This window comes from Bos grunniens, chromosome 25, assembly GCF_055505025.1.
Source record: "Bos grunniens cultivar Pamir isolate PY7600 chromosome 25, Bosgru_T2T1.0, whole genome shotgun sequence".
In the NCBI taxonomy this organism is placed as follows: Eukaryota; Metazoa; Chordata; class Mammalia; order Artiodactyla; family Bovidae; genus Bos; species Bos grunniens.
In genome coordinates, this window is record NC_141189.1 from 7,310,348 (window position 1) to 7,331,607 (window position 21,260).

Consider the following 21,260-nt stretch of genomic DNA (forward strand, 5'->3'; position numbering starts at 1 on the left):
CTCACCCAAGGCCAGAGGTCTGGGCCAGTGGGGCTTGCCATGTATGTGGTACCCTGACTAGCAGGGGTCCCCGTTTAACCCCGGAGCTTGGCCCTGTAGGGTAGAGGATGTGCAGATCAGATCAGATCAGATCAGTCGCTCAGTCGTGTCCGACTCTTTGCGACCCCATGAATCGCAGCACGCCAGGCCTCTCTGTCCATCACCAACTCCCGGAGTTCACTCAGACTCACGTCCATCTAGTCAGTGATGCCATCCAGCCATCTCACCCTCTTTCGTCCCCTTCTCCTCTTGCCCCGAATCCCTCCCAGCATCAGAGTCTTTTCCAATGAGTCAACTCTTTGCATGAGGTGGCCAAAGTACTGGAGTTTCAGCTTTAGCATCATTCCTTCCAAAGAAATCCCAGGGCTGATCTCCTTCAGAATGGACTGGTTGGATCTCCTTGCAGTCCAAGGGACTCTCAAGAGACTTCTCCAACACCACAATTCAAAAGCATCAATTCTTCGGTGCTCAGCCTTCTTCACAGTCCAACTCTCACATCCATACATGACCACAGGAAAAACCATAGCCTTGACTAGACGGACCTTTGTTGGCAAAGTAATGTCTTTGCTTTTGAATATGCTATCTAGGTTGGTCATAACTTTCCGTCCAAGGAGCAAGCGTCTTTTAATTTCATGGCTGCAATCACCATCTGCAGTGATTTTGGAGCCCCAAAAAATAAAGTCTGACACTGTTTCCACTGTTTCCCCATCTATTTCCCATGAAGTGATGGGACCGGATGCCATGATCTTCATTTTCTGAATGTTGAGCTTTAAGCCAACTTTTTCACTCTCCACTTTCACTTTCATCAAGAGGCTTTTTAGTTCCTCTTCACTTTCTGCCATAAGGGTGGTGTCATCTGCATATCTGAGATTATTGATATTTCTCCCGGCAATCTTGATTCCAGCTTGTGTGTCTTCAAGTCCAGCGTTTCTCATGATGTACTCTGCATATAAGTTAAATAAGCAGGGTGACAGTATACAACCTTGACGTACTCCTTTTCCTATTTGGAACCAGTCTGTTGTTCCATGTCCATTTCTAACAGTTGCTTCCTGACCTGCATACAGATTTCTCAAGAGGCAAACCCTACAGCTCTTAGCTAAGCACTTGCCTGTATTTATAGTGGGAGAAGTGACCCAGCCAAGGGAAGAGACTTATGCAAGCTCATGCAGCAGAATTAAGTCTCTGTGAGAGGAGAATTCAAGGTTGTGATACTCAGTTTAAGGCAGCAAGTCCATACCCACTAGGATGGGCTGGAATATACATGGCATTGGTTACACCCGAAGCGAGAGTCTAAGCTCGGCTGACATCCATTTCTAGGAAATGGTAGTGTGGGAGAACTTTAGCTTTTATTGGCACAGTAGCATGGCAGTGGGTGGGGGTCTCAAGCACTGGGATCAGGGGCTGGGGGAGCGGTGGTGTGAGGTGGGGAGGGGTGAGGCCAGGCCTAGATGAAGGTGAGGTGAGTAGAAGCTGGGAGGCCGCAGCTCTCCTTGTGTTCCTCCAACAGTTGCTCCAGAGCCTTCATGTAGAGCCTGTGATAGTGGCCCACCTGCTCCTTGGTGGGCTGCGGGCACTGGGGCACCGGGTTGGGGAGGCCCACTGCAGGGACAGGGGGACACAGGTCAGGGGAGGGGCCTCGGCTGCCCACATAGTTCATAGAGGCCTTCTTCCCTGGACATGGGCACTTACGCACAGTGGTGATGGGTCTGGCCAAGGGCATCAGGCCTCAGGACTTGGCTGAGAAGAGACCACGGCCCCAGAAGATGCAAGGAGAAATGCCCACAAGCTTCTTGAAGGTGATCTGGAACCAGGAGTCTGGGGCAAAAGCCTTAACTCTGAAGACATCATTCTCTCCAAAGGAATACATGGGCATCAGCGAGGCTCTTGGTTGGGGGGCAGGGGGCGGTGCAAGGGGGCAGAGGGCTGGTCAGGTCAGGGGCTCTAGGAGTGCCCCCACATTCTCCCCAACAAGATACCACCTCCCAAGACCATTTGAAGCGAATGACAGTAGCTACAAAGAACTCTCTGGGAGAAGGGACTTATGTTTCTTGAGAAACAAGTGTGTACTGGGCCGTCCTCTATACATTTTTATGCACAGTCATCAACCACCATATGGTGGAAAGGTAGGTGTTAACCCTGTATCACAAGTAAAGAAGCGTGGGGCCCTCGTGGTTGTCCAGTGGTTAAGAATCCACCTGCCAATGCAGGGCACAGGGGTTTGATCGCCGGTCACCTAAGATCCCACATCCAGCAGGGCGACCAAGTCAGTGTACTCAACTGAGCCAGTGAGCCTAGAGCCTGTGCTCTGCAACAAGGGCAGCCACCACAAGGAGACCCCGCGTACCACAGCTGGAGACTAGACCCCAGTCACTGAAACTGGAGAAAGCCCACACGGCAACGAAGACCCAGCACAGCCAAAATAAACACATAAATAATAGATGGGTTTTTTAAAAAAAGAGAAGTTTGCAAGTTCTTGTCTGTGAGATGGTGTCGTGAAAGATTGTGAACCAAGGGTGTCTGAGTCCCAGGGTCCAGCGATTCGCACTGTGATCCTGTCTGTGTCTCTGTGTGGGAGGAAGCCTGGGGAAGGGGCACCAGGGCTGGGCACAGAGGAAACACCCAACGTCTGCCAGGAGCACCGTCTAGAGGTGGGCACGGTGGAAGCTCTGGGGACACACAGCCCACCTCCAGGGGGCCGGTGTGTAGGGATAGAATGTGGATCCCCAGACACACTGTGAGGTTCTGACCACTGAATGCATTCCTGGCTGGGCCCCTGCTTACCTGTGCCTCAGTGCCAGGCGGATGAAGCCTTTACGATTCCGGAGAGTGAGTCAGTGCTCCCCTGGGATGGCATGCAGGGCCTCGTGGGCTCTCCCGATCACGATGACCACAGCTTGGCTGAGCTGGGAGTGGGCAGAATAAAATCCAGGCTCTGGTGGTTCACAGAACATACTCCTGTGGACTAGAAGGCGTGCAAGGACAGTCAGTACCCGCTACTTGGCTCCCTAATCCCTCACCCTGCCCTTTAGCACAGGAAGTATGAGCTCTCCACCCCTTTTCTTCCAAACTCCATATTCCTGTGCCCCTGTCCCTGTGCCCCACAGCACCTCTCCCAGCAAGGATGTGGAACGCTCGCTCCCAAACCAGTCACTGACCCACACTGTGAGCCTGGCCAATGTTCAAGTCAGGTCCCGGGGCTGGGTGGCGCGTTGGGGGCCACTCTGGCAGGAGTAGGGGGGCCCCTCCTCCACCTCAGGTCAAGACTTGAAAGAAAAGTGAAGTCAGTCAGTCGTGTCTGACTCTTACAACCCCATGGACTGTAGCCCACCAGGTTCCTCTGCCCATGGGATTTGGAGTGGGTTGCCATTTCCTTCTCCAGGAGATCTTCCAGACCCAGGGATTGAACCCAGGTCTCCCACATTGTAGGCAGACACTTCACCGTCTGAGCCACCACGGACAAGACTTACCATAGGACAAAAAGTAGTCTCGATACACTGAAAGGTAGAAGAGGTCGTTCAGACCGGTGGTCTAGGGCCGAAGCCTGGGGAACTGCTGGGAGAAGCCAGTGCTCTCAGTCGCGAAGTTACAAAAGTGTCCGAAGCACATGCGGGTGAGTGACCAGCAGGTAACTGTGGTCTGGGGGCAGCTCTGCCGTTTTCACCGGCTGTGGGAGCGGGGTGGGCAGAATGAGGGGAAGAAAGCAGAAAAGGCAAGATACCAGCTGAAAAGACCTCCCTCCCCACCAACAGACGTGAGAGTTCAAGGTCCTACTAGGGTGTCAAGGGCACAAGGGCTACCCTCTGGATCACCATCCTACTGCCTGACCTGTTGCCTGAACTTAGGCAGCCAGGGCTCAGACTCAGCCTGGGGAGGGGCAGATAAGGGACAGAGAAGGAGCAGAAGGTGGAGGGTGACCTGTTACCTTAATGGGAAAATAATCCCTTCAGTTCAGTTCAGTTCAGTCACTCAGTCGTGTCCGACTCTTTGCGACCCCATGGATTGCAGCACGCCAGGCCTCCCTGTCCATCACCAACTCCTGGAGTTCACTCAGACTCACGTCCATCTAGTCAGTGATGCCATCCAGCCATCTCACCCTCTGTCGTCCCCTTTTCCTCCTGCCCCCAATCCCTCCCAGCATCAGAGTCTTTTCCAATGAGTCAACTCTTCGCATCAGGTGGCCAAAGTACTGGAGTTTCAGCTTTAGCATCATTCCTTCCAAAGAAATCCCAGGGCTGATCTCCTTCAGAATGGACTGGTTGGATCTCCTTGCAGTCCAAGGGACTCTCAAGAGTCTTCTCCAACACCACAGTTCAAAAGCATCAATTCTCCTGTGCTCAGCTTTCTTCACAGTCCAACTCTCACATCCATACATGACCACAGGAAAAACCATAGCCTTGACTAGACGGACCTTTGTTGGCAAAGTAATGACTCTGCTTTTGAATATGCTATCTAGGTTGGACATAACTTTCCTTCCAAGGAGTAAGCGTCTTTTAATTTCATGGCTGCAATCACCATCTGCAGTGATTTTGGAACCCAAAAAAATAAAGTCTGACACTGTTTCCACTGTTTCCCCATCTGTTTGCCATGAAGTGATGGGACCGGATGCCATGATCTTCGTTTTCTGAATGTTGAGCTTTAAGCCAACTTTTTCACTCTCCACTTTCACTTTCATCAAGAGGCTTTTTAGTTCCTCTTTACTTTCTGCCATAAGCGTGGTGTCATCCGCATATCTAAGGTTATTGATATTTCTCCTGGCAATCTTGATTCCAGCTTGTGTTTCTTCCAGTCCAGCGTTTCTCATGATATACTCTGCATATAAGTTAAATAAGCAGGGTGACAATATACAGCCATGACATACTCCTTTTCCTATTTGGAACCAGTCTGTTGTTCCATGTCCAGTTCTAACTGTTGCTTCCTGACCTGCATACAGATTTCTCAAGAGGCAGATCAGGTGGTCTGGTATTCCCATCTCTTTCAGAATTTCCCACAGTTTATTGTGATCCACACAGTCAAAGGCTTTGGCAAGTTAATAAAGCAGAAATAGATGTTTTTCTGGAACTCTCTTGCTTTTTCCATGATCCAGAAAATGTTGGCAATTTGATCTCTGGTTCCTCTGCCTTTTCTAAAACCAGCTTGAACATCAGGAAGTTCATGGTTCACATATTGCTAAAGCCTGGCTTGGAGAATTTTGAGCATTACTTTACTAGCATGTGAGATGAGTGCAATTGTGCGGTCATTTGAGCATTCTTTGGCATTGCCTTTCTTTGGGATTGGAATGAAAACTGACCTTTTCCAGTCCTGTGGCCACTGCTGAGTTTTCCAAATTTGCTGGCATATTGAGTGCAGCACTTTGACAGCATCATCTTTTAGGATTTGAAATAGCTCAATTGGAATTCCATCACCTCCACTAGCTTTGTTCGTAGTGATGCTTTCTAAGGCCCACTTGACTTCACATTCCAGGATGTCTGGCTCTAGGTCAGTGATCACACCATCATGATTATCTGGGTCATGAAGATCTTTTTTGTACAGTCCTTCTGTGTATTCTTGCCACCTCTTCTTGATATCTTCTGCTTCTGTTAGGTCCATACCATCTCTGTCCTTTATCGAGCCCATCTTTGTATGAAATGTTCCCTTGGTATCTCTAATTTTCTTGAAGAGACCTCTAGTCTCTCCCATTCTGTTGTTTTCCTCTATTTCTTTGCATTGATTGCTGAGGAAGGCTTTCTTAGCTCTCCTTGCTATTCTTTGGAACTCTGCATTCAGATGCTTATATCTTTCCTTTTCTCCTTTGCTTTTTGCTTCTCTTCTTTTCACAGCTATTTGTAAGGCCTCCCCAGACAGCCATTTTGCTTTTTTGCATTTCTTTTCCACGAGGATGGTCTTGATCCCTGTCTCCTGTACAATGTCACGAACCTCATTCCATAGTTCATCAGGCACTCTATCAGATCTAGGCCCTTAAATCTATTTCTCACTTCCACTGTATAATCGTAAGGGATTTGGTTTAGGTCGTACCTGAATGGTCTAGTGGTTTCCCCTACTTTCTTCAATTTAAGTCTGAATTTGGTAATAAGGAGTTCATGGTCTGAGCCACAGTCAGCTCCTGGTCTTGTTTTTGTTGACTGTATAGAGCTTCTCCATCTTTGGCTGCAAAGAATATAATCAAACTGATTTTGGTGTTGACCATCTGGTGATGTCCATGTGTAGAGTCTTCTCTAGTGTTGTTGGAAGAGGGTGTTTGCTATGACCAGTGCATTTTCTTGGCAAAACTCTTCGCCCTGCTTCATTCCGTATTCCAAGGCCAAATTTGCCTGTTACTCCAGGTGTTTCTTGACTTCTACTTTTGCATTCCAGTCCCCTATAATGAAAAGGACATCTTTTTTGGGTGTTAGTTCTAAAAGGTCTTGTAGGTCTTCATAAAACCATTCAACTTCAGCTTCTTCAGCGTTACTGGTTGGGGCATAGACTTGGATTACTGTGATATAGAATGGTTTGCCTTGGAAACGAACAGAGATCATTCTGTCGTTTTTGAGATCGCATCCAAGTACTGCATTTTGGACTCTTTTGTTGACCATGATGGCTACTCCATTTCTTCTGAGGGATTCCTGCCTGCAGTAGTAGATATAATGGTCATCTGAGTTAAATTCACCCATTCCAGTCCATTTTAGTTTGCTGATTCCTAGAATGTCGACATTCACTCTTGCCATCTCTTGTTTGACCACTTCCAATTTGCCTTGATTCATAGACCTGACATTCTAGGTTCCTATGCAATATTGCTCTTTACAGCATCGGATCTTACTTCTATCACCAGTCACATCCACAGCTGGGTATTGTTTTTGCTTTGGCTCCATCCCTTCATTCTTTCTGGAGTTATTTCTCCACTGATCTCCAGTAGCATATTGGGCACCTACTGACCTGGGGAGTTCCTCTTTCAGTATCCTATCATTTTGCCTTTTCATACTGTTCACGGGGTTCTCAAGGCAAGAATACTGAAGTGGTTTGCCATTCCCTTCTCCAGTGGACCACATTCTATCAGATCTCTCCACCATGACCTGCTTGTCTTGGGTTGCCCCACGGGCATAGCTTAGTTTCATTGAGTTAGACAAGGCTGTGGTCCTAGTGTGATTAGATTGACTAGTTTTCTGTGAGTATGGTTTCAGTGTGTCTGCCCTCTGATGCCCTCTTGCAACACCTACCGTCTTACTTGGGTTTCTCTTACCTTGGGCGTGGGGTATCTCTTCACAGCTGCTCCAGCAAAGCGCAGCCATTGCTCCTTACCTTGGACGAGGGGTATCTCCCCATTCTTAGGCTCCCCCCTTTCCCTAGTGTACCCTGGGCACTGCTCTGCTCACCCATGAAGAGGAAAGTGAGCATGTATTGGCAGGTTCTCAGTACTTCCAGCCACTGTTTCTGCAGAGTTTTCTGGCTGCGGGAAGGCAGCAGGGCAGTGGGGACTTTCAGGTGCTGCCCTTCTGCCAGCAGGGCTCCTCGCCCCATTTCTGTTTGCGGGTCTCCGGGAGTGTCTAGGCCACTGTAGGGTGCAGCGAGGCACGTGGATATCCATGCTGAGCACAAACCCACCAGCCAGTTCACTTCAGTTGCTGAGTCGTGTCCGACTCTTTGTGACCCCATGGACTGCAGCATGTCAGGCTTCCCTGTCCATCACCAACTCCCGGAGCTTGCTCAGACTTCTGTCCATCGAGTTGGTGATGCCATCCAACCATCTCATCCTCTGTCATCCCCTTCTCTTCCTGCCCTCAATCTTTCTCAGCATCAAACCAACCAGCACAGCAGGTCAATCAGGACAGAGTCCAGGGCTGGTGTTGTTGCGAAAGGGCAGCCAGGATTTCAGGCCCCAAAAGCAAACCTTCACTTCCCAGAGCACACTGGAGCAAGTGGGAGGAGTTGGGGGCATGACACCAAGACCCACCCCCAGGTGCTTTAGGGACTCTGTGATCTCTAGTGTGGCCAGTGGATCCTGCAGGTCTTTGGCAGTGTCTAGGCCACTGGGAGGTGCAGCCAGACGTGTCAATATTCCAGCCAAGCACAAACACAGCAACACCACAGGTGGTTTCCACCTTTAATTTCAGTCCCCATGACATCCACCGAGGGAACTGTTAGGGGAAGCACACTGATTGAAACCGCCCACCCTGGCCAGGAACCATAGTAACCATTTGCATGAATTGTTTTACGACAGGAGGTCCTGCTAAGGAACACGGAACTAATAAGCCACCGAAAGAGTTCGGGAAAGGTCAAAAGGAGACACCACGTGTCCAACCACCTCCCAGAATCCTCTCTGGCATCCATCTTGGCTGAATAAGGCGTGCATCACCAGGAAGGACTCTGAGTCAGAATGATTGGCCAAGGACAACCCGGAAAATAATCCCATCACCATAAAACCCAAGACTGCAAGCCATGTGGCAGAGCTGTTCTCCTGGGTTCCCTTACCCTACTGCTCTCCACCCGGGCGCCCTTTCCCAGTAAAATCTCTTGCTGTGTCAGCAGATGCGTCTTCTCGGACAATTCATTTCTGAGTGTTAGACAAGAGCCCAGTTTCGGGCCCTGGGAGGGTTCCCCTTTCCTACAACAGAACCACCGAGGGCTGGGGGCCGCCTAGTGGAGGAGGAGGTACCTGTGGCTGGGGACCCCATAGTGTGTCTCGTGCTTTTGGAAAGCTGGGAGAGCCGCTGCAGGTAGTCCACACTCAGCCATCCATCAGCGCAGGGGTGAGCCTCAGGGTTTGCTGAACTGGGATTGGGGACCCAGCTTGGGCAGAAAGAGGCCAGAGGGGTGGCCGCTGCAACTCCTCTTCCCGGCGCCCGGGATCAACTGGGACAGAGTTCACGGTTGGCCCAGGTGTCAAGGACCAGCCTGGGGACAAGGCCAGCTGCCAGAATTTCAGGTCCCAAACATGAACCTTCACCTCTCAGTGCAGGTAGAGACCTAAAGACTGACGTCTGAGTCCTCCTGAAAAGAGGGAGGAGGGCGCTGGGAGATGGAGCTGGGACCAGGTGCCCCCAGTGGGGAAGGAGGGCAGGGAGGAAGTCACCACAGGGACTGGGGGTCCTGAGACCCAGGGCTCCCCTGCTCACCAGCACACAGGATGTAGTCCCAGAAGACAGGAAGATGACCAGGATGGGGCAGCTGGAGCAGGTGGGGCCGGAGGCCAGGGACGAGGCGGGAGAAGCCGTTGGTCTCTGTGCTGAAGGTGCTGAAGGCCCCAAGAACCTGGACTCCGAGAGGGTGGAAGCTCCACTAAGAGGTAGTTGTGGAAGGGACCCAACTCTGTGGTGTCCACCAGCTGGGGACACAGGGTGCACACCAGTTTGGGGTTTCTAAGTTTGGACTTTGGGGGTCACGGTCCCAAGGGTCTACCCTGAAGCCCAGCTCCCACCCAGCACAGAGCTCCACAGTGCCTCAGTGAGATGGGGAGGTGGTCCGAGAAATGTCTCCAGACAGCCCAGTTGGGGACCCAGGCACAGCCGCGGCCTCCTGCCCAAGGTGTATTTCTGTCTCCATAGAGCTCATCCAGGTAGTGAATTCTAGGATCCAAGCCTGGCTCAGGAGTACAGGGAATAAGGCAGTCAGGCACCCCTGGGCTGGAGGTGGTGGGAAGGGGTGTGAGGACTCTGACTCCAGAGGTTTAAGTCCCAGCTTCCCCCTTTACCCCCTTCCCTGTTCCATGGTTTCGGGTCCATCTGTCCAACCTACATCTTTCTCGTCTCTTGAAGGAACCCCTCCTGCCCCACACCGCCAAGAGATCCCAGCCTCGGCTCCCTCCCACCTTGGCATTGGGAAGCAGAGAGCCAGACCCAGGGGTCCTCAGGGCTTCAGGGTCTCACCAAGCTCCAAAATGGAGAAGCTCCATCGCAGGAGGGCACACCTGGAGGCCAGTGGAGGTGGCTGGCCTTCTGTAGAGGGGAGTCACAGAGGGGCCACTGTGGCTCTGAAGCTTTCTGTCTTCTGGCCCAACCCCCTGGCTCTGACCCCTGACCTGGGTTCTGCCCTCTTTTCTGCCCCCTCTGCTGACCCGCACAGTGGACCATCGTGAGCTCTGGAAAGGGAGGGCTAACCTACTCTTTGGGTTCACAGCGCTGTGACCAATAGGACCCAAAGGGGAGACCAGGGACGTGGCTTGGAGTCTGGCAGTGAGGAAGGTGTTTGGACATTGTGGAGGTCAGGACTGGCTCCCTGTGATGAGCAGACTGGCAGGGTCCTGGGCCAGTGGAAGTTGCCATGTCTGTGTACCCTGCATAGCAGCATTCCCCGTTTGTCACCCAGGCCTGGCCCCTGTGGGTTAGAGGAGGTTAGACCTGCAGGAGGATTTATTCCCTGAGGAGCAGCTTAGGCCTCTGTGGGGAGACCTCTGGAGGGAAGGGTTTTATGGGAAAGGCTAACGGTTGGGGAGCCCCTGCAAGTGAGAGCCCCCTGGGCTGTGAGCACTCCATCCACGTGGGCCGGGCCAGTCCTCACTGTGACCATGGCCCTGTTCAACATGCCTAGAGGCTGCGGAGCAACCACTTTTTCCAGGTCAGGGACTGACACCTTTTTAAATTAATTAATTAATTTTGTGGGCTGCGCCTTGCCTTGTCACCAGGGATTGAATCTGGGCCCTTGGCCATGAGAGGGCAGAGTCCTAACCACTGGACCTACAAGGAATTCCTAGGATGTCACTTTAAAAATCTTTTTAAAACATTTTGATACAATTTTTAAAGATTACTTTTTAAAATTTTTTAATTTATTTTTTGGCCACACAGTGCAGCCGATGACATCTTAGGTCCCCAAACAGGGATCGAACCCTGGCCCCCTGCACTGGAGAGAGGGAGTCGTAGCCACTGACTGGCCAAGGAATTCCCTAAAGGTCACTTTTCGTTTCTAGTTCTTACAACACGTTGGCGCTATTTCCCATCTTGGACAAACATCCTTGAGCCCATCTTACACTCAGTATTTTATGATGATGCTGATTTCCCCACCTCTACATCCTCCACTGGTAGGACATGTCTTTTTTTTTTTTTTTGAATGTCACTTTATTTTTTAACTTATTCATTTGGCTGCATTAGGCAGGACCTTTCATTCCAGCACACAGACTCTCTAGTTTTGGCACAAGGGTTCCCCGTCCAGAGGAGCCAGGAGTTGAGCTGCACGGGCTTAGTTTCTCTGTGGCATGTGGGATCTTAGTTCTCCGACTAGGGATTGAACCAGCATCCCCTGCATTGTAAAATGGGTTCTTAACCACTGGACCACCAGGCAAGTCCTGAGCCATGTTGAATGTCACTTCTTTTATGGAAGCCTGACGCGTAACTGTCAGAAGCCTCTGTCACGTGTCACATTCTCTCCTGGCACAGAATACTTTCCCTCCCCATCACCATGATTTTTTTTTTTTAAACTGGGGACCATTTTTATAGTCCTTATTGAATTCGTTACAATGTTGCTTCTATTGTTTACATTCTGCTTTTTTGACCATAAGGCATGTGGGATCCTAGCTCCCCAACCGGGGATCAAAGCCACACCCATTGCATTGGAAGGCAAAGCCTTAACCTTTGGACCACCAGGGAAGTCTCCCATCATGGCAATTTTCTGATCAAAGTCTCCTGCACACCGTGAGCAACAAAAAAATTGTGCTCATCACTGCAGCCGTCACGATGGGTGCCCAGCACATGGGAGATGCTCCATGAATGAAGGGTGGAGACAGGATAGGCAGCTTCCAGTACTGCCTAGGCTGACACACCCTTTCTGCCCCTGTTCTTGGCCTCACACCTGTGCAGCTTCACTGACCAGGGACCTTCTGTTAAGAGAGGTATTTCCTCCTATCCCTGCTCAGCCCACTCGCATCACAGGGCAAGTGATGAGGGTGGCGGGGGCCTGGGTGAGATGAACTTTAGAGTCTGGCCCTCTAGAGACTCAGTCCATGTGGGAAGGTGACCCGCCCAGGGGGCCAGGAAGGATGGAAGGATGGTTTCATGGATGAAGTTTTCCTGGGAATCCAGGTAGGAGGAAGGAAGGACAATCTAGCTGTGGATGCAAGTGGACTGTTAGAAACTGGAATGTCCTAGGACAGGTGCCTGGCCTTTAAAAGGCTTCTGCCAGGGAATGTTGGGAGATCAACACAGGAAGGTAGCTGGTGCAAGGCTGGGGAGGACCAGGATAAAGGGGCCTGCTCTGCTGTCCTCAGGGCACCTCCAGGGGTCTCTGCAAGCCTTTGATGGTCCCCTTGAGACTAGCGGCAAAACCAGCTCCAGAAGGTCTTTTTTTTCAAGGCTGCTTCCCTTCCCCTTCTTCCAGGAAGCGTTCTTGGGTTCACCCTCCGGATTCCCCTCTCCTGATTCCATGTGACTAAAAGCTGAGGCCCAAGAGCTCCCAATAGTTTCCAGCCTGTCTTCCCTCCTACAATGCATGTCCCAGCACTATCCCTGGACCCTAGCTCAGGGCTGGGCCTCTCTCATCCTTTCTGCATGGGAGAAGATGCCATCAGGTGAGGAGAGAACTGGGGATGACAGTTTGGGGGCTGTGTGGGGGTGGGGGCCTCTCATCTCATCCTGACAGGGGAAGTCCTTCTTTGGGTCTGGCCTCCAACACATCACTCCCGAGCTCTGGAATGACAAGGAAGCTTCTAGATTTCCACTCTGCTCTAATATCATGTTTCTGTCATTTCTTCTTTTCAGTTCTCCTTTGGGGTCACCCTCGGTCTCCCCTCTGCTCTGGGTGGTGGGATGGACAAGGGGTCCACAGGTAATGAAACAATAAATGGGCTCAAGAATTACAAATCCTCCTTTATTGAGAGGGATACTGAGAAACAATAATTTATCATGTAGCGAACCCCCAGAGGTCCTGTTCCCATGAGCCCTTGGGGACTGGGGAACAGGACAGGGGGCTCCCTGAGCTTCCTGAGGGCCGTGTGGTGGGGAGCGAGGCGACACATTCAGTCCCAGGCACACAGACCCCATATACCCAGGAGGTGAGGAGCCGACACCCACCCCCTCCCACCCTGAGGAGGGGGAGCACGGGAAGGCACGATGGCAGGGAAGGTTGGGCAGAGTGGTTGAGTGTCAGGGGTCGACAAAGGACACCATGATGTAGCGGGTGCCCCGAGTGGTGGGCAGCCCCTCGTGGTAGTGGGTGAGACGGCCCGGGTGCAGGAGCCCCCAGCCCTTCCGGGGGGACGAGATCACGCAGTCGTAGCGCAGGAAGCGGCATCCACCTCCCTGGAGAGACGAGAGGGGAGGGGGCTGGAGAGTGAGCGGACGTGGGGACTGGGTGGTGGGCTGCCCCGAGGCGAGAGAGGCCAACCCGGGCGTCAGGAAGGGAGGGGACAAGAGGGGTGGGCATTGGCAGATGGGAGACAGGACACAGGGGGTAGCCAGCCCAGAAGGGGTGCAGAATATGACCCTGGAAGTCACTGGGAAACGTGACGAGGTCAGACAAGGGGCAGGGAGGTGACCGTGCCTGGGAGGGGGCTGGACACAGGGCCTAGGGGAGGGGGTGTGCATGTGCGTCAGTGTGTGTGGAGGGGCCCTGGGGGCACCCTGAGTGGAGGGCAGGAGGGACTCACCTCATAATCCAGGCCCTTGTGGTTGAGGGCGACATTGAGGGTGAAGGTGGATGAGTCGTGATGCGGCCGCAGAGAGGGCTGCTCATCTGGTCGGTAGCGGACCACAAAGTTCATCACCGCCCGGGTCTGCGGACACAGGGGAGGAGAGGCTGAGGGGCATGGCCAGGAGGGTTCTCACTGCTCCCCACAGGCTGCTCCCCCAGAGCTGCCCTCCTGCGAGGTCTCACTCTGTGCTGTGCTCAGTCGTGTCTGACTCTTTGCGGCCCCATGGACTGCAGCCCGCCAGGCTCCTCTGTCCATGGGATTCTCCAGACAAGAACACTGGAGTGGGCTGCCGTGCCCTCCTCCAGGGGATCTTCCCAACCCAGGGATCTACCCAGGTCTCCTGCATCGCAGGTGCATGTGGCTTCTTTACTGTCTGAGCCACCAGGGGAGCCCGGATCTCACTCTATGGGGCCAATTTAAATGCTTCACAGGCCAAAAGGCATTGTGTGGAGCCATCCAGCCAGCATGGGTGTGGGAAGGCAGAGGAGGGAGCAGGGGTGGCGTGCAGCGGCCCACCTTGGTGTGGTAGCCGGGGAACAGGCTCTCGGTCATGGGCCCCACGTATGACCTCAGGAGCTGCAGCCACTGGTCCTCGTAGCCCACCTGCTTCATGTGGATGTCCACAGTGGGCACGTTCTCGTAGCCTCCAGCCAGCCTAGAGTCCTGCGGGCAGTGGGTACTGAGCTGACGGGGCAGTGCCAACCTCCCCTCCTCTTGTTCCCAGGCCTTGAAGTCTGTGCTCCCTCCTTCTGAAGTCTCCACCACGTCTTAGCTGACTCACACCTCCTTTCTCTAAGTCTCAGCGAAGATGTCACCTCTTCTGTGAAGCCCTCGGTCCCCCTGCATCTGGGTCAAGGTTCCCTCCTGTGACTCCCGCAGCACCCAGGCTGTCCGTCACAGACTTGAGAAGCTAGCTCCCTGCTGCTACTGACGGCAGGTGGGGTTGTGGAGGGCAGAGCTCCACCTGCACGTCCAGGTCAGGGGCTGGTGTCTAAGGACCCGCCCAGGGAGTACTTCTTGAATACACGGCAGAATGAAAGAATACAGAGGTGCCCCCTGTCTTCCCTTTCCTGCTGGGGGCCCCCTCTCTGTTCCCACTCTCCAGATGCCATTTTCCCTCAATCAGGGAAATTCCCCCTCCCTCCTCCTGGGGGCCTCCTCTTCCGCGGTCCCGGCCCCTCACCTCATGCCGGCCTCCTGACCACTGGCCGTAGTGTTCCATTTCCTCCACCAGCTCATCGCACATTTGCTCGGACAGGAGAGGGAACCAGTACACGTCTGGGCAGGGCTGAGATGGGACCGGGCAGGGGAAGAAGAAAACAGGGCTGGGTGATGCTCCGGGAGGGGACAGGCAGCCAGTGGGAGGAGACAGAAAGCAGGGAGCAGAAAGGTAAGCCAGGACATGAGAGAAGGTGGAGGAACGGGCAGCTGAGCGTGGGGATGGGCTGGTGGGGGGAGTTGGGGAGGGGAAGACTCAGCCAGAGAAGGTGAGAACAGCGCTGAGAACATGGCACAGACAGCACGATTCCTGGAGCCCTGGGTTCTGGGACAGTGATTTTCAACCTCGTTTTAAAAAATGTCATTTCACCCATACACCAACACACCCAATGGACAAGGGAGGACCACTGGGATGAATGCTGGGCTGGGGGCTGCATGCCTATCAGCTCAGCCTTTGCCCTCATCTTGCCTGAGCAGAAAACCCCCAAGCACCTGGGCAAGGACCCTGGGAGAACCCCTCATCCAGGTGGTGGGCCCCCAGGGTGGTGGTCATCCCCTTGGGCCACAGTCCTGAGTGGGACTCACCTGTTCCACGAGCCCCTCCCCTTCCAGGGCCCGAGTGTAGTTCTCGTGAATATACTGCTCTTTCCAGTCCTAGGGGAGAGCAGGGGGCGCACCTTGACCTCTGCCCTCCTCACGCCGCTTGCTCCCACCGGGTAGGCGCCCTCCCCAGGTGGCAGGTGACCCTGCCCAGTGTGCACGTGCGCGCGATGGGGCCAGGGCATGGCATTCCCCTTCAGGGAAGGCCCGCGCCATCTGAGCCAGGGGCCGCCTACTCACCAGGGGGTTGTCGAAGATCTGCCAGAGGTCAGGGTGCAGGTGGTCTGTGTCGTACCGGGAGGTGGCCAGGAGGCGGCCAAATTCGTGCTGATTGCTAAGGTGGAGGAAGATGCCCTGGCAGTGGGCAGAGGGTGTGAGGAGGGTGATGGGGAGCCAGGGAGCTGCCTCCCAGAGCCCCCGCCAGGAGCCCCAGGACCCCTCACCTTGTCCCGCAGGCTCTTACAGAAGGCCATGTCTGGGTCGGTGTCGCTGCCCGAGAACACCTCCCGCTGGGGCAGCTCCGTCCTCAGGGTCTCCCCGCGGATCACGTAGGCCTGGGATATGTAGGGCACATTCCACACGCCCCTGGAGGCCCACACACAGGGGTCAGCCAAGTGGGTGCCTCCCTGCCCCCACATCGTCCTGCCCAGTTCACCCTGGAGCCCCTTGCCTCGGCAGCTGAGAGCTGTGAGGTACCTCTCACTTCCCCAGGGAAGCCCTGCTGGTCACCCCTCTCACACCCGGCTCCACCATCAGCCCTTAGTTACCCCACAGCCCAGCACGCCTTCGTGGTGGCCACACTGGGCCCCCGCGTTCGGGCCTTTGGGGCAGGATGGAGGGGTCTGGGCAGGCTCCTGGGTTGGGGGAGCCTCCAGGACTCACACTCGCTTCCTCTGCACCAGCTCCACGTAGTCCTCCGAGCGTGCATAGTACTCGTCGGGGCTCAGGGCCCCCCAGAAGTTAGACCACAGCTTCCCGTGGCGAGACAGCATGGGCGCTATGACCTTCCTGAGGACAAGCGCAGGTGAGGGCCAGGAGGAGGCAAGCGTGGCCAGAGCGGGAGGTGGGGGTTCCCTGGGGACTAATCTGGGGGCCCTCTGGCCAAGCCCAGTGAGAGAGACCTGTTCGCTTCGATGAGGATGCGCAGGGTCTGCGGGTTGGTGATAACGGTGTCAGCGTCCAGGCTGAAGTAGAACTCACACTTGGGGTCCTGCCGGCAGATGTCCCTGGAGGGGACAGACCGAAACACTGATGAGCAGGAGCAGGTGGGGAGAGGCGGGGGCTGAGCAGGGGATAGAACTCCGCCGACCCACGGAGGAGAGGAGAGGGAAAGTGAGTAGAAGGAAGCTGACCAGCTGGAAGTCAGGAGGGAGAAAAAAAAGACCGTGGGGAGCAGGAGAAGGGCAGGAAAGGTGCGGGCGTCCCGCCCGAGGCTCACTCACATGGCCATGTCCCTGGCCTCTCCCGGGGTCAGGGCCTCCTCGGGACCCACCAGCTTCACAGCGGAGAAGTGATCCTGGAGCTGGGGCCAGGACTCATCGATGTGGGGCTCGTGGTACACCTCCTGGAGGTACGGGGAGAAGAGATTGGAGGGGGGGGATGCTGAGAGGACAGAAAGGTGGCATCTAAGGGACAGGACGGGGCGGGGGGAGCACTTCCTGCGGGAGGAAAGGCTGCAGGAAGGAGTCTGGGGTGCGGGGAGAGGCCTGATCTGGGCAGCGGGTGGGGAGGTCCCTTGGGAGGGAGAGGCTGGCAGTCAGGGTGTCTCACGTTATTGTGCAGGAACAGGGTGACCCTGTCGGGGGGGTAGTCCAGGAGCAGCAGCCGCTGGAGGAAGCGGGGCAGGAACGGGGTAGGTTGTTCCACAAACACAGCCAGAAGTACCCGGGGGGGAGGCTGGAAGATACGACAACATGACGGGGCTCAGAGGAAAGGCCGGCTCCCCTTACCCAGTCTGTCCTCCGCACCCTGCCAAGTTTAGTGGAGGGTGGGGCGGATCTCCAGGGGCTTGGCCTCCACCCCTGCTGCCCAGCACCCTCCTGGTACGCTCTGCTTCAGAGCACTCTCCCACCCGCCCCGGCACGCCCTCCTTACCTGCCCCCCCGGGAGTGGCCTCCGGCCGTGGTTGCAGAAGCCACAGCCTCCTTCGGGAGTCCAGCCGTTGGGGACGTAGTTTCCCAGGTAATTCAGCTGGAGCTGTTGGGAGAGGCGGTGAGAGGCTGAGGTGCGTCCAGGGGTGAGGGAGGTGGGGGCAGGGACCGGAGAAGGGCAGGGGGAGCGTGGGCATGGAGAACCTCTCCCAGCTCCTGCGCTTCTGGGGCTGGGGAGGTCTCATGGTTCGGAAGGGCTGGAGGAACCTGGGGGGCTGTGGGACTGGGACTGACTGGGGCAGGGGCTGGGCTGAGGGGAGAAGCGATTGGAGCACCTTTGTGGGACCGTTCCCATGGACTACAACAGGAAGCGTGTCGTAGGCCACATTCCGGATACGCACTCGATTCCGACCAAACTTTAAAACCACCTCATCTGGGGAAGAAAGTCCAGGCTTTAGACTCCCTTACTCTAGAAACTGCCAATCAGCAGGTGCTTCTAAATACAGTGGAGGTGGTGGTGGTGGGGGGAGGTACCCAGGTGTTCTAGACGATGAAGGACTGTGGTCCACGGGGCAGGGATGGGGATGGGATAACGTCTCTCTCCGAGGGCACTGGCCAGGCTGCTGCCACCTGGGGAGCCCCACCACTTACTACCTGTGCCCCCGGGGGAAGTCTCTGGCCCCGCAGGGAGGTGGTTTCCCCATATGTAACCAGTGGATAATCACAGACCGCCTTTCGTAGGATTGCTGTGTTCAATGAAACTAAAGAACGAAAACCCTGACCCAGAGCCTGGCACGTAGCAATGGACATGTACAACAGGGGCTGCTGCTATTCCTGGTAGCAGAGTGCACCTTATTCTACGGGCCATTCAGACGTTTGCTGCAGTTAACACAGAGGTGAGCTGAAGTTCACCCCGATCTACTAGGAGACCCACCCACATTCAGGACCCCCAACAGCCTCTCTCATCGCCCCTTTTCTCATTGCTGTCTCCTCACCTAAAGCCCCGTTGAGGTTCTGAAAGATCCGTGATTTATGATCCAGACTAAGGCCGAGCTTCTCCTGGATGGGATGAGGTGGGGGCAGTGAATTAACGAGGGGCTGAGACATCTCTTCCTACTCTTTCCTCTCCGTGTCTTTCTGAAAGCCTCTTCACTCCTTTCCTCAGGGCCTGCCACCCCCCAGAGCTGTGGAGATGGGGGCCCTCCTTGGCCTCTCCCTACCCTCAGCCCTGGGTCCAGGTAGAGCCGAGTGTAGAAGAGCTGATCATCATCATCATCTTTGTACTTCCACTGGCGGACGATTTGGTGGATGGTGGGGGCGAAGCCGATGAATCCTGGCGGGGGGAGAGGATGCACTGACTCCCAGACTCTCCAGTGTCCCAGGGCCGGTCCCCGTTCCTTTGCCCGCCCTCAAGCACCTGGGACACTCCATTCCCCACCACTGCTGGACCCTCTGCCACTCACCACCAGAGTTGAGGAAGCGCTTCCCCGTGCCCACCTCAGGGTACTGCTCTGCTAACCCCCACTCGGGCCAGCAGAAGCTCTCTGCAGAGAAGAGCAGGCGGCTGCCACTCTGGACGAACTTCTTCAGCAGCTCTGAGGGGCTGCCAGCCAGAACTACGTCGTAGCTGAGGGAGGCGGGGGACGATGAGGAGGACGACCACTAGGAATCTCCCTATCCTCTCCCCTTCTGTCTGCCCCGTCCCCTTTACCTGTCCACAAACATGATGACCATATCTTCCCTCTCTGCGTATTTCTCCATTTCCTTTTTGAGCCACCTGACTTTCTGTCCTCCACCGACCGTTCGGGCGACATCACCCCCTCGCCACTCCTCTCCCAGGCCCAGGGTCTGTGGAGAAGACCCAGAATGCCAGGGAGGGTCTCAGGTGGCCAGGTGGGCTCATTGCCCTGACCAGGCTCACCGGAGGGTCCCAGGCATCCAGCCCTTGGCCCACTCTGGGTGGGGTGCTAGACGCCCCACCCCCACCCCTTCGAGGGGCCCAGGAGGGTGTTCCTCTCCTCACCCGCACAGTGTAGTTGAAAAACTCCGCTGACTGCAGGAAACGCCGGTATCCCTCTGTCTCCGCTGTGGCCACGGTGATCACCAGCATCTTTTCTGTCACCAGACTGGACTCAGCACCCAGCTTGCTGCCCCATGTACTCAGCTCACCGACCACCCCTCCCCCCGTCCCACGCTGCTCCTGACCCTGTGTGTGTGTTAGTCGCTCAGTATTGTCTGACTCTTCGCGGCCCCATAGACTGTAGCCCACCAGGTTCCTCTGTCCATGTAATTCTCCAGGCCTGAATACTGGAGTGCGTTGCCATTGCCTTCTCCAGGGGATCTTCCCGACCCAGGGATCGAACCCAGGTCTCCCCCAATGCAGGCGGATTCTTTACCGTCTGAGTCACCAGGGAAACCTAACCTCTTTTCCCTTATCCCTTCTTAAATTATTCTAACCCAGGGAAACGTCAACCCCAGCGAGAGCGGAATGCTAGTAACACTCAGAAATTCGCGGTCAGTGCGCGAAGTGGAGCGGAGGGGTAGCTGGACACCTCAGTTCTGGGCGAGGCACAGTGTGATTCAGCCCTAGGGAGCCCGCTGACCGAGGGAGAGGGCAGCCTAGATCCCCCTCCCCGGCCCAAGCCTGCAGACACGTCAGCCCAGCGCCGGTCTTCCCTCCCGGGGTTCTCACCTGGGTTGACGGGATCGCTGCCCCGGGGTCGATCTGAGGCCGAGGCGGCAGGAGACGGCGACAGCAGTAGCAGCAGTAGTAGCAGGGGCCGGAGTTCCGGGCCCGAGGCCATGGCGGAGAGCGGGCCGAGCTGCACACAGGCCCGCATCCGGCTCTGGCTGTCTGCCTTGGATCCCAACTCGGGAGAGGGGCTCTAGAAAAAGGACCGGGGCTGCTGTACGGCCAGCAGCTAGGAGGAGCCCGGTTGGGGCTCCGCCCTGAGGGTGAAAAAAAAAAAAAAAAAAAAAGGCGTAGCCGGAGGTTACAGAAAACTCCAGATGCCGGAGCCCTAGACAAGGCGAGGATTGTCCCGGGCCGCCGGCAGAGCTGTACGAGCGGAGGGGGCGCCCGGCCCGCAGGCGGGGGAAGGGCAGGGACTGCGGCTGGCGATCCCCAGCCGAGGTTCTTTTAGAGCCAGCCCGGCCCCCTGCCAGCGTAACACTTGAGGAAACTGAAACACGGAGAGGGGAAGTGACCCCTTGAGGGTCCGGCAGGACGCGGAGGCGGGTCTTTGCCACAGCCCAGCCTGGAGCAGCCGGGCGGAAGACCCGGAGAGCTAGGCGGTGGGGCCGACCCGAAAGGGGACGGCGGCAGGGACGGAGGAGGCTGCAGCCTCAGGAGGGCTGGGGGTTGAGGTTTTGGCAGAGGATCCTCTCGGACTTTGCACTTAAGCCTGCCCATTTTCTTTCGCTACTCTGGCCCATCATCTCCACGGCCCGGGGGAGGGGCTCCAGGGGCTGCCTCTGTGATGATTCTACGTTCGGAAGGGCCAAAGGAAAATGACGTTTCTTGAAAGATCGCTGGCACAGTCTCTTTAAAATGACCCATTTCGGGGGTTCCGAAATAACACAGCCGCACACAGGAAGGAAGTAGATTTGCCCGTAAAAAATATGGCGGAAAGCTTTCTGGTTTCCAAGGGAACACCGCGTAATTAGTCAAAAACCTGTGGGATGACTCCGCGCACGCGCAGGAGCACTCGTCGCCGGAAGTC

At 55.3% G+C, this 21,260-nt stretch overlaps 2 protein-coding genes across 2 annotated transcripts; both read right to left on the bottom strand.

The window, feature by feature from the left end:
• Positions 1–1,765: 1,765 nt before the first annotated feature.
• On the bottom strand, positions 1,766–10,518 carry LOC147344913 (2-acylglycerol O-acyltransferase 3-like). The gene is made up of 8 exons (XM_086375592.1): positions 10,510–10,518; positions 9,129–9,264; positions 7,432–7,535; positions 3,644–3,703; positions 3,507–3,567; positions 3,195–3,260; positions 2,821–2,848; positions 1,766–1,922 (listed from the first exon to the last, which is right to left on the bottom strand). Exons 1-8 carry the CDS (start codon positions 10,516–10,518, stop codon positions 1,766–1,768), a joined length of 621 nt encoding a protein of 206 aa, XP_086231718.1.
• Positions 10,519–12,786: 2,268 nt separating this feature from the next.
• Positions 12,787–20,472, bottom strand: PLOD3 (procollagen-lysine,2-oxoglutarate 5-dioxygenase 3). Its single transcript, XM_086374303.1, has 19 exons — positions 20,231–20,472; positions 19,562–19,653; positions 19,250–19,386; positions 19,002–19,165; positions 18,759–18,871; positions 18,534–18,597; positions 17,874–17,971; positions 17,543–17,644; positions 17,219–17,344; positions 16,891–17,012; positions 16,570–16,674; positions 16,331–16,456; positions 15,892–16,033; positions 15,689–15,802; positions 15,434–15,502; positions 14,814–14,918; positions 14,147–14,293; positions 13,586–13,711; positions 12,787–13,238 (listed from the first exon to the last, which is right to left on the bottom strand). Exons 1-19 carry the CDS (start codon positions 20,376–20,378, stop codon positions 13,083–13,085), a joined length of 2,256 nt encoding a protein of 751 aa, XP_086230429.1. The 5' UTR covers positions 20,379–20,472; the 3' UTR covers positions 12,787–13,082.
• Positions 20,473–21,260: the final 788 nt, after the last annotated feature.

What these genes read in the sequence shown, in the direction of transcription:
- LOC147344913 (XM_086375592.1), bottom strand. An exon ending in GGACTACATCCTGTGTGCTG is followed by an intron (nt 7,536 to 9,128) that starts GTGAGCAGGGGA and finishes ACCCGCAAACAG; the next exon opens with AAATGGGGCGAGGAGCCCTG. An exon ending in CGCCTGGCACTGAGGCACAG is followed by an intron (nt 1,923 to 2,820) that starts GTAAGCAGGGGC and finishes CCCCCAACCAAG; the next exon opens with AGCCTCGCTGATGCCCATGT.
- PLOD3 (XM_086374303.1), bottom strand. Translation starts at nt 20,378, where the DNA reads ATGCGGGCCTGTGTGCAGCTCGGCCCGCTCTCCGCCATGGCCTCGGGC. An exon ending in GTCATCATGTTTGTGGACAG is followed by an intron (nt 19,166 to 19,249) that starts GTAAAGGGGACG and finishes CGCCTCCCTCAG; the next exon opens with CTACGACGTAGTTCTGGCTG. An exon ending in ACCTGGACCCAGGGCTGAGG is followed by an intron (nt 18,598 to 18,758) that starts GTAGGGAGAGGC and finishes CATCCCATCCAG; the next exon opens with GAGAAGCTCGGCCTTAGTCT.